This window comes from Juglans microcarpa x Juglans regia, chromosome 6S (genome assembly GCF_004785595.1).
Source record: "Juglans microcarpa x Juglans regia isolate MS1-56 chromosome 6S, Jm3101_v1.0, whole genome shotgun sequence".
Classification (NCBI taxonomy): Eukaryota; Viridiplantae; Streptophyta; class Magnoliopsida; order Fagales; family Juglandaceae; genus Juglans; species Juglans microcarpa x Juglans regia.
This window is the reverse complement of record NC_054605.1, coordinates 1,785,036-1,797,255: the sequence shown is the minus strand read 5'-3', so window position 1 is coordinate 1,797,255 and position 12,220 is coordinate 1,785,036. Positions and strand designations below refer to the sequence as shown.

At 32.8% G+C, this 12,220-nt stretch overlaps 1 protein-coding gene across 1 annotated transcript; it reads left to right on the top strand.

Annotated features, from left to right (window-relative positions):
• The first annotated feature begins 9,911 nt into the window (after positions 1–9,911).
• Positions 9,912–12,012, top strand: LOC121236376 (heavy metal-associated isoprenylated plant protein 7). The gene is made up of 5 exons (XM_041132791.1): positions 9,912–10,133; positions 10,254–10,491; positions 10,634–10,839; positions 10,967–11,054; positions 11,387–12,012. Exons 1-5 carry the CDS (start codon positions 10,125–10,127, stop codon positions 11,839–11,841), a joined length of 996 nt encoding a protein of 331 aa, XP_040988725.1. The 5' UTR covers positions 9,912–10,124; the 3' UTR covers positions 11,842–12,012.
• The last annotated feature ends 208 nt before the right edge of the window (positions 12,013–12,220 follow it).

The following is a 12,220-nucleotide window of genomic DNA, read 5'->3' as shown; positions in this document are numbered from 1 at the left end:
CTTCTGCTATGGTTGTTCTGGAGTTTGATTCGAATTCTATAAAGACTACGGAAAGCTAAGCTTTCAGCATGAGCTATGGGTTATGGATTCTTTTGTCTCAAACTACTAATTAAAGTAATTTTGGTATGGTAGATTATATTCTATTGTTTTTCAAGATGATTTTTTAGAAAAGTAAAGACAGAGACTCTTGTTGTTGTTTTGCTGTTGATGCAAGGCACACCAGAATCTTGGCAATCTTCTTAAGGTTTCTCATGGTTAGTGCTTCATGGTAAATTCATTTGCATTCTAAAGATACTTAGGGTTGGCGAAATCTGGGTTTAATTCCTTCATTTTCCGATTGTTAATTCTTGGACTGGATTGACAATTGAGTAATAGCGTCAGAAGAATAAATTAGAGTTTGGAATAGGAGTAGACATACCCGTAGTCCAGGTGTTTGATACATTGCTTCATAGGTGTTGATTTTCTGCAACTTCAAATTTCTGGCATCTATTTTACCGATATTTCTTTTTCTCGCTTCTTTTTATTCGACAAGCAGCCAAAAAACCACTTCTACTTAATTTTCAAACTCTTTCACCCATAATAAAAACCATCCTCTTCATTAGTATATACCACATCAATACATAAACATTTTCCTTGTTGTTTATCTCCTTAGCTATATAAACAACACTTTTACAATCAAAATCTCCACAAAACACAACTCACTAGATTTATGCTCTGCATGAATATCATTGTCCCTGTGGAAATGACCTTGGATTCATCATTGTATATAGCTGACTGCTTCTATGCCTGGAGGTAATATTTGCAGCTCATCATCTATATCTCTTTTACTTCCACCCTTAATTTTAGACAATAACTTTAAAGGAGCTTGATCCATGTCTCTACGTATTAAATCATCCAATTTGGTTGGACAATTAGACACCTCATTTGGATTAATTATAAGTATAATTGCATATGTACTGCCCAACACGATTAAGGGCAGTAAAATCATCAAATTTCACTTATACCCTTATGTTCAGACAATAACTTTAAAGGGCCTTGATCCATGTCTCTACGTATTAAATCATCCAGTTTGGTTGGATAATTAGACACCTCAATTGGATTAATTATAAGTGGAATTTGCATATGTACTACCCAACACAATTAAGGGAAGTAAAATCATCAAAATTTACTAAACCCTTAAGTTCAGACAATAAATTTAAAGGACCTTGATCCATGTCTTTACGTATTAAATCATCCAATTTGGTCGGATAATTAGGCACCTCAATTGGATTAATTATAAGCAGAATTTGCACATATACTACCTAACCAAATAAGGGCAGTAAATTACACTACAACACAATTGAGTTCATGTGACAGTCATGAAACCGTCACCAAAAATCATTATCTGAAATTGTTACTAAAGATAGACAAGAAATGGTCATACATTCGAATTATAATAATGTTTCGTTCAAACGTCACTCAGACGATGTCATTTTGGAATGATTACATTCGAACGTCTAAATTATTACGTTCGAACAGTTTATGTATGTTTGAACATCAAGCCCACTTACATACGAACATAATAGTTATTTTTTCAAACGTTCAACCGATAGTCATTAATGTTCGAACGTGAGATGTTTTAAAATTAAAAATGGAATTTTAAATTAAAATAGATTGAGAATTGAAATGTAATAACACTACATATATTAAATAATATTGCTCATTACTGAGGGTCCAAAACACTCAGAAAGAGTTGTTTACAAATGTATGAAACTCCTTAGTCAATGTGTTGACCTTTTTGTTTAGGATATCTAACGATGGCCAACATCGATGACACTTTGTTGTACATGCATGATCTGTTGGTCAATCTGTCGGTCGATGTGCGCAGTAATATTTGAGACAATCGTATCAACCCAAACAGGGGGTGCATCGCTTACAAATATACCCTACAGCTGCTGGCTAGTACTCCCACTATAAAGAGCAAGCAACACCGGCCCCAGATTGAGTTGGAGGAACAAAATCTGGTGTAAGCCCAGACTCATTCTGAGCACACCCCCTTCCTTGTCCAGTGCTCCGAAGATATAATGTCATGTCTAGATGGTTCATGTGTTCAGTCAACCACTCCTACGCTTGGGGTGGCACTCTCTGATCTAGTAATAGTCGAGTAATGATCACCCCATATAGGAGGTGGTCAGTGGAGATCATGTTCATCTCGTAACGAATCCTCTCAAATATCCATAGTGGCAAGGACTCTCCATGTGCCACTCGTATGAGGAACTATGCGCGAGTCTGACTGAAGGTATACATATATATAAAGGGGAACAAATTAAATATGTTCCTAAAGTATGTCCGAACATATAACTTAACATATAAACAACCAGGAAAACGTTACATTTGAATGCTTTAGTATATAAACTTTGAACGTAACAGTACATTCAAACATAAACTAACATACGTTCAAAGTACAGATGGTCGTGCAAACGTTGACCGGGGGACATTTGGGCATTTAAACCTAAAAATGGTTGAGTCGACTTAGCCATTTCCGATTTCCTTAAATAGGACGTTAATCTTGTAATGGTCACCTTAGAAATGAAGTAGACACTGAGTGTAGACTATCTACAGTGTCCATTGGCCAAAAAATCAAGAATGAAGTCCGGCCACTCAAATACATTACTATATGTTAGATTACTAACTATATAGATTACTATATACTACTTAATAATTACCATACTAACTATATATACTATATTATCTATATAGATTACTATACTTACTATATATACTATATATATATATATATACACTAGATTACTATAGTATACCATATATACCATATACTAGATTCCTATATATACTATATAGTAGATTACCATATATACTATATACTGGATTACTAACTAAATATCCAAAGTTAGTATACTAGCTATATATACTATATTATCTATGTAGATTACTATATACTATATAGATTACTATACTTACTTTATATACTATATACTAAATTATTATATATACTATATATTAGATTACTATAGTATACTATACATACCATATAGATGATTACCATACATTACTATACTATTAATAATAATTAATAATCTATACTATATAGATATAGATTACTATACTATATAATCATATAATATATGCTATAAACATTACTATGCTATATAAATATGTGACATATACTGTACAACTATAATATATAAATCACGTTCGAACATTAAATATACACTCGAACGTGGTAGGATTTACATTGGAATGCTAAAATGAACATTCGAACAATTTTAAAAACAATTGGCGGGACCTTTTCGCGTTAATCTTATGACATATACGAGGACCTAATTTCTACTACGTTTACATGTCAACAATGTTACATTCAACTGTAATCCCTATACGTTTGAACTTGGAATAGTTAAGTTTGAACGTTTCTAAAACAATTGGCAGGACCTTTCCCGCATTAAATCTATGGCATATACGGGAACCTAATTTCATATACGTTCAAATGTTACGTATGCAAATACACTTGGTGGGACACTTAGTGAGATTGGAAAATTTTACGAAACATAAACATTCGATCGTTACAAAAATTTGATGCAACAACTTTACATTTAAAGAGTCACTGCAAAAGGGCCATGTACTAAACAAAACGTCTTAGTTTAACCTATTGCAATGATAAAAGTCATTGCAATAGGTGTAACATTTTGAAAAAAAAAATTTAACGCTCCAGACAAGTCTGGAGAATGTTTAAGATGAGGGTTTGATGTATTTTCTCCCATTTTTGTTACAGAGTGACCGAGTGAGAGAGGGTGCAGTGTTTTGAGAGAAGCATGTGAGAGACTGATTGTGAGTGTGAGTGAGAGTCAGTGAAAGTGAGAGTAAGAGAGAATGACATTTAGGAATATTAGAGGGAGTAAGAGAGGTTGAGACCAAGAGAGATAGAGGGAGAAAGGTAGTTATAGTGTTTATTTTGTGTTTATTATTGTATTTATTGTTGTGTTTATTTTGCTTTGTCTATTTTTAAGGAATATTCGTTATGTTTATTTTTGAACTAATTAATATTGTGTTTATTTTGAAGAAATACTTGTTGGAACTTGTTGAAGGTTGTGAGATAAAATGTTTGTGATTTTAGCTAGGTATATTTTTAAACTTGATTGTGTGATTATATTTTGATTATATTGTGATTTTTGTGATTATATTATGATTTGTTAGATTATATTGTGATTTGTGGGATTTTTGAGACTATATTGGGATTTGTTAGAAGGTATATTGTGTTTATGTTGTGATTTACTTTGTGATTATATTGTGATTTGTGAGAATGTATTGCAATTTATGGGATTATATTGTGATTTGTGGGAAAGTACATTGTGTTTATGTTGTAATTTACTTTGTGATTATATTGTGACTTGTAGGATTTGTGAAATTATATTGGGATTTGTAGGAAGGTATATTGTGTTTATGTTGTGATTTACTTTGTAATTATATTGTGGTTTGTGTGATTTGTGATATTATATTGTGATTTGTGGAATTATATTGTATTTATGTTGTATTATATTGTGACTTGTGGGATTATATTGTGATTTAAAGATGCGTTTGCAGAAGCAACAAAGAGACCCGAAAGAAAGAATACACATTGAAGTTTAAGAATAAGTACAGAGGGATACATTGGTCCAGATGGAATGTGTTATGTTAGTGCATCAAAATCGCGATGGGCTAAAAAAGAAGAAGAGACAAACCCTATCATTGTTCAAAACTTTTATTTTCTAATTTTGCAACTCTCTAAAATATTTTCATGAGATGATACAATTTATGGTGTAATATGATACAATTTGTATACTTTTTGATTTTATGAAATTATTAGTTCTGATCAGTACGTTTGAATATAGAGAAAGAACGTTCGAACATGGCTTTACGTTCAAATTAACATTCGAACATAATTACACAGACATGCAATAAATACGTTTGAACGTAAGGTATTACACTAGAATGTATACACTCCACAAATGTTCGAACTTATTATGTTATGATCCAACAAATATTTCTTAATATTCATTTGATTAAAGAAGATACATTCAAACGTACTGATTAACCATCCGAACATTAAATTTTTAATGTTCGAACAATTACCCAATAACGTGCGAATGCAAAATTCAAACGTCATAGCACAAACGTTCGAACATGTCTACATTCGAACGTAAAAATCAAATATGCGAATGAAAAATATCGAACGTGAGATATTTATGGTTCAAATGTCAATTGATCGAGTAAACATTCGAACATTATTCTATACGTTTGAAAGCTACTTTCTATGACAAAATTTGACTGTCATAAGATCTCTTCACATTCAAACGTTGCATCTCACAGAAGACTTCCAACCATCACAAAAGAAACTTTTAATGACAGTTGTGCAGTAAACTGTTACAAAATATTTTCTGTGATGCTTTTTTTATGACGGTTGTGGTAATGGTCACCAAAAATTTTTTGTAACAGTTTTCTTATTTTTTTTTATAAATGAAATCTGTTGTAGTGATAATAAAGCACTGATAAGTCAAAGACACCTCAGTGGTGGTCATTATTCAATTTTTTATTCAACTAAGAGATTTACATTAATACTAACAATAAATGGAAACAAAATGGGAATAAATTTTTATTTTTATTCTCTCTCAGTCGAATGATTTAATTAGGACAAAAAATAGACATAACATTTTAACCTTACAACATTTGATATAGAGTCCTACTTGTAAGACTTATAAGAAAAATTTAAAATTAAATTATCTTACAAATCAAATATTATCTTGTCATATAACTTATAAGTGATGTTAAGAGTACTATATATGCTCCACACCAGCCCTCCACACCTTCTTGCAAGTATAAGAAAAATTATATTTGTAAGAGGTAATGCACATCCTCCATTTAATTCATATGACAATACTGGACTTGCTTGAGAAATTTAAAATTAAAATATCTTATTATCATGTTAATAAAATAGAGGGTCTGCTTTACACGCCAACTTTGAGTAGAAGAACTCCAAGTATAATTGTTGTTTAATTTTTTAAAGATTTAAATTTAGTTTATGAATTAAATTATCATATTGATATGTCAGAAGAATATAGCATATATCCTCCTTAATGGCTTACAAATAAAATTTTCCTTCTATAAACTAGGGGGACAGTAGAGAATTTAGAGAAATATTCTAACTTCACCTGCTTGCTAATTAATACAGTTCCAATACAAAATCCTACTTATTATTTTCTATACTATACATTAATAAGTAATTTATTATTATTTTTATCTAAGCACACACTGTGAGGGGAGTTATCCCCTGGGCTCGGGCTCGAGTTCAATAGATAAGGCCTGGGTTGGGCTAAGCCAGCCCAAGAGGCCCAATGAGAGGAATGACTAGGTAGAATATACTGACAGAAGGATGGCAGGAAGAGCAGTCTGACAACGTTACTGGCCGATAGGCAGGGACATCCCCTGACCCTGAACTTCGCCACCCAGACATGTAAGAGAGGTGGGTATGCTTGATTGGGGCCACACCGCATTAATGGGATGAAAGAAGACATGCTAGGAAGGAGAGCCACGCCGCATTTAATGCATCACAGGGCTCGGCACTCCACAACGCGAATCCTGAGTGTTAAAGGCAGCCACCATCAAGTTTTACTGATATGCAGCGTGACATATAAGTGGCAGGGACACCCAATCCTATACGGAATGACATGCCTACTACCCTACCATGAGGGTCAGTCGACCAGGTATAAATACCTCCCTCCAACAATCTGGGAGAGAGTTTACACTCTGATACACTTCAACTCTCATTCTCTCTAAGCTCATATTTTTTGCTCTTCATCTCTCATCTTAAACTAATTTGAACGTTGGAGGTCCCACGACTTCTGAGCGCCCATCCTCCATCTTAGCAGGAATTAGGTTCAAGTCCATCAGCGCGGAGTTGTTCAAACTATGAAATACGAAATCAACACATGCATTAATATATAAATATATATATATTTAAATAAAATAATAAAAATGATAAATTAACTGCATGATAGGAGGATGCTAAGTAGCATTTCTCCGGTTGCAATGGTAAATTCTCAAGAGCCTGCCTTAGGTTTTGCGGCAATCATGCAGATATGATACCCTAATCACCCGGCACATGTTTATCATTCCATAAATGCGGCACATTCTTTCCCTCTTTATGTATTTAATAAACACTACCAATAAAGCACAACATTATATTAATTATATTCAGAATTCAGTACGTACATAGTGCTATATATTGTTAATATAATCCCCACAATAAATATTTGACATTTATAATACACCTAAATTGCTAAAATCACAGCTAAAGTATTAAATAGGAATAATTTAAAGACTCACCAAGCCCTGCAAAAAAACACATAGGACAATGTTAGAACTCCGCTAGGAGGTAACAATTAACATGTGTTTTCATCTGTTTTTTTAAGTTATTTTTTATATAAAATTTTTAATACTTTTAAATATTTTTAAAAAAATATAATAAACTTAGAACAATATGAAAAACACTTCTTTAATTAGAAAGTAAAAAAAAAAATCATTAAAAAATACTCCTTTAATCACGAAATAAAATAAAAAATTATAAAAAAATAATTTTTATTTTACTTTGAGATTAAGGGAACATTTTTTAATAATATCATGAATTTTTTTAATTTTTTAAAATATTTAAAATTGTTAAAAAAATTTATATAAAAAAAGAACTAAAATAAAATCTTTAATAAAATACATGTTAGAGCTGGGAGCAGGAGCTCTAACATTATTCAAACACATAGCTCATCTGCACTGTTCGCTGTCACTTTCTTTTCGCCTTGTGTGAAAGTTCTATACATGGGTCTTAGGTTGAAACAGCAAATAAAAAAAATTGACAGAATAATCCAAATTATGCAAACATACATGAACGATTTTGACCACACTTTACACCATTTGCCATATTTGTTTGCCCTCCAACTTCTTTCTTAACACTCGGATTTTGCATTTCTAATGAAATTAGGTCGACAATTAATCAAAAGCTTGAAGTGATAGATTTTGATAATACAATATCGAGACATCACTGTCAATTGGTAGTCGAAATCACTTTATCCCTGGGAAAATGTATAGAATTGATTTACAATATTATATATATATATATATATATATTTAAGAGAAATTATCACCATTTATTCATAATAAAAACTTACATTTACAATTAAATGCATACTGAGATATTTTCGTATCAAACATGATATTATAAATCAAAATAATACATTTGAAACTCTACCAGTATATTATTTTTTTTATGACTGGTTTGGTCTTCATTATTATTAATACTCTACAGACAAACGTTTCAGAGATAACACTCTCTATCTAAACAGAGAGTCAACTCCACCCTTCATAAAAAGAGAGAACTCAATCTCTACTGGCAAATGCCGTGAGACGAATTCTTTTTTTATTTTAATTAACAATAAGAAAATAAAAAAAAAAAAGTAAGATAGATGTAAAAAAAATATGGATTACAGCTTGGACTAACTCTGATATACTTTAGAATTTGTGATGGTCCGTAAAGGCAACACACTTATCTCTTTTCAGTCACAGAAGTCAGATCTCAACATGTGAATCTGTTTGTGCCACACTTATCTCTCAAGAGTTGTCAAAAAGCTATAAATCTGTCTTTTTGACCTTGAAGAAAGTAACATAAAACTAAGTAAAAAAATTTTGATAGACAAAATGGGTGAATGGAGGAAGGAGGAAATGAGAGAGAGGAGGTGTAGGAACTTGAGACCTCCTTCTCCTCCAGTAAAAATTAGATTTGGAGCTCTTAATTTTTTACGAGAGACAGAGAGGAAGGAGGCGCTAGATATGTATTTAAAGTATGCAAATTTTATGTAAATATTTTGTAAAAATATTAGATTTTTACATACTATTATTTTTGACTTATTAATTTTATAGTGAAAATGTTAGCCATGTACGTGAACTAAGGTGACAGTCTTACATGTTTGCCTTAGGAAAGTGATAAATTGTTTGCATAAATCCTAAACAGGTAAGTCTTATATATGCATTTATAAGAAAGTGGATTATATCTTAAAAAAGTGTAAAAAATCTATTCATTATTAATGAGACTTAGGCCTGGTTAGAATTAAAAATCTACTTCAACTCATCTCAATTTATTTCATTTTATTATTATAATTTTCTTAAAATTTTACACAAAATATAATAAACAATTCAATTTTTTTAAATCTCAAAACAATTTTTTCAAATTTTTATACAAAATATAATAAATAATTTAATTTTTATTTTACTATTTATAAACCATCTCAATTCATTTTTAAATGCAAATCACTTCTTACTTTTTTTTTTTGACAAAAAACCCTTGTACCTAATTTACTTTAGAAAATTAATATGAAATAATGTGATATATTCTGTATCTATTGACTGTTCGTTGATTGTTATGTCAATAGGTACACTCAAAGCACTTGTTCTTGTTGGGAATAGAAACAACTGTCTTTTACGAGGTGATTTTTAAAAAGAGAAATAATCTGTATAAGTATTGATAAATTATATGAGATTTATTTATTTAAAATTTGTATTAATTATTTCTTCTTTTCAAATACTCAATACAACAAACTTGTATTGAATTCACAAACACTAATGATATATATACGATATATTTATGTTCTAAGATGGGAGTTTTTTTAAAAATAATATTATTTTTAAAAATTATTTTATAAAAATATTCATAATTTAAAATATAGTTATATAAAATATTATGGTTAAATATTTTCCACCCCAAAAATCTGCGACAGAAAAATTAAGCTAAGTAACCTTCGATTCTAAGCACAAATTTTGTCTGGAGCATATCCGACGCCGGCTGTACTTGGCCGCTCATATAAAGCCACGTCAAGTGATGACGAAGAAGATGACAGAGGAGCTTTGGATCTAATGGTTCATAACCCACAGATTGCCACAGAAACTAGAAAGTTTATAGAATTTGCAGAGAGAGAGAGAGAGAGAGAGAGAGAATCAGAGGCAGCGTGTATATATATTTTGTAAAGAGAAAACGCCAGAGAAAGCAGCCATTCCGGAGCTTATCCATCTTCTCCAGTTTCTCCACAACCCGAGAGAGAAGCTGTAAACAAATGGGCGAGGTCTTGAAGAAGCCATATAATCTTTTTTTAATTTTACTTCTATTTTCCATTTCCGGTTTAGTTTTTTGTTGCTTTTACGTTTGTTTGTCTGGGTTCTGATATCGGGTTGTGTTTGTTTAGGAGGAAAAGAAACCGGAGGAGAAGAAAATGGAGGAGAAAAAGAAGAACGAAGAAGAGAAACAGTCCGAGAAGCCGGCGGAAGAAAAGAAAGAGGAAAAGAAAGCGGAGAAAGGAAAGGATGGGAAGGAAGCGAAAGACCAATCTGAAACACAAGCTCCTCAGGAAATCGTGCTCAGAGTCTACATGCATTGCGAAGGCTGTGCCCGCAAGGTCCGACGCTGCCTCAAAGGCTTCGAAGGTTGTGGTTGTGGTGGTCTTTGTTTCTTTTTTATCCACTCAGACAAAGTTCTGTTCCTTGTTTTTTGAATTCCAAGTCTTTTAGTTAATTGAAATGTTTGTGTTCCTGTTCTTGTTCGTGTGTGTGTTTGGGTTTTTGTTAGGGGTGGAGGAAGTTATAGCAGACTGCAAGACTTCCAAGGTGGTAGTGAAAGGCGAAAAGGCCGATCCTCTGAATGTTCTCCAGAGAGTTCAGAGGAAGAGCCACAGGCAGGTCCAGCTCATCTCTCCGATCCCCGAACCGAAGGCTGAGGAAGAGAAGAAGCCTGAGGAGAAAGAGCCCCCCAAGCCTGAAGAGAAGAAAGAAGTGGTTCTCTTTCTCTATAATTTTATTTTTCCCCAGAAATCAAATCCTAAATATTTGATAAATGCCCCAATTTTTATATTTTTTATTCATTTGGGGGTCTCTGGGCTGATTATGTTATTCTCTGAGATAGCCTCAGATTATCACAGCGGTTCTGAAAGTTCACATGCATTGTGAGGCCTGTGCACAAGAAATCAAGAAACGCATACTGAGAATGAAAGGTATGGGACACTTTTTTTTAATCCCCACATATGCATGTATGGCTCATGCAAATTTGGCTTTTACTTAATTGGCGAGCATTATTATATATGTATAATGATTCCATACGCGACTAACGGTTTTGGCTATATTACTTTTATTTCTAAACTCTTGAATACCTTTTTTTAAAAAAAAAAGAGAGTTTATTCTCTTTCAATTTCAATGTAAGGTAAAAGAAACACAGAATCCCATCAGCTTTAATTGGATTCGGTTTCGATCTTGTACTGAATCAACCAATTTAACAAATCTTCACTTTTTTTTTGGTTTTGTTTTTGTTTTGGTCCACACTCAATAGGAGTGGAGTCGGTCGAGCCAGATCTAAAGAGCTCAGAGGTGAGAGTTAAGGGAGTGTTTGACCCAGCAAAGCTAGTGGAGTACGTGTACAAGCGAACTGGAAAGCATGCGGCGATAGTGAAGCAAGAGCCGGAAAAGGAGAAAGAGAAAGCCAAAGATGATGACAGCAAGGAAGAGAAAAAGGCCGAGGAAGATGGCGGCGGCGGCGACGACAAAGGGGACAAAGGTGGCAGTGAGGATCAGGAAGAGAACAAAGAAAAGAAAGGAGGAGACGAGGAATCCAACTCCAAGCCAGACTCGGGAGGAGGAGCAGCCATGGAAGAGGAGATCAACAAGGTGGTGGAGCTTCAGAAAAATGCATATTATTATTACCCACAAAGGTATGCCATGGAAATGTATGCCTACCCACCTCAGATCTTCAGCGATGAGAACCCAAACGCCTGTTCTATCGTGTAATGTAAAAAGACAAGATCAAATAAAAAAGTAAGATAAATGGTGATGGGGAATTATTTGTTATTGGGAATGCTGAAAATGAAGTTGTGGGTAAGGTAGATTTGGTCTTGTGAAATGTGAACTGTAGAGTTTTGCGTGTACTTTCTTTCTATGAACTATAGATCAGTTTTGCGAGTCTTTGGGGTTGCGAAAAAGATAAAAATAATTGCATAGTAGAAAAAAGAAAGAAAAAAAAATAAGGGCCGACTCGTTTTCTATCTCCATCGAAAAGGCTTAAAAAAAATCTTACAGTGGACATCCTCCTCCCATTTGTATTGTCTAGATAACATTCTACTATTTTTTTTTTCTCTCTAAATTTTTCGACCATAGCACATAGGAATGT

What these genes read in the sequence shown, in the direction of transcription:
- LOC121236376 (XM_041132791.1), top strand. An exon ending in CTGAAGAGAAGAAAGAAGTG is followed by an intron (nt 10,840 to 10,966) that starts GTTCTCTTTCTC and finishes TCTCTGAGATAG; the next exon opens with CCTCAGATTATCACAGCGGT. An exon ending in ACGCATACTGAGAATGAAAG is followed by an intron (nt 11,055 to 11,386) that starts GTATGGGACACT and finishes CACACTCAATAG; the next exon opens with GAGTGGAGTCGGTCGAGCCA.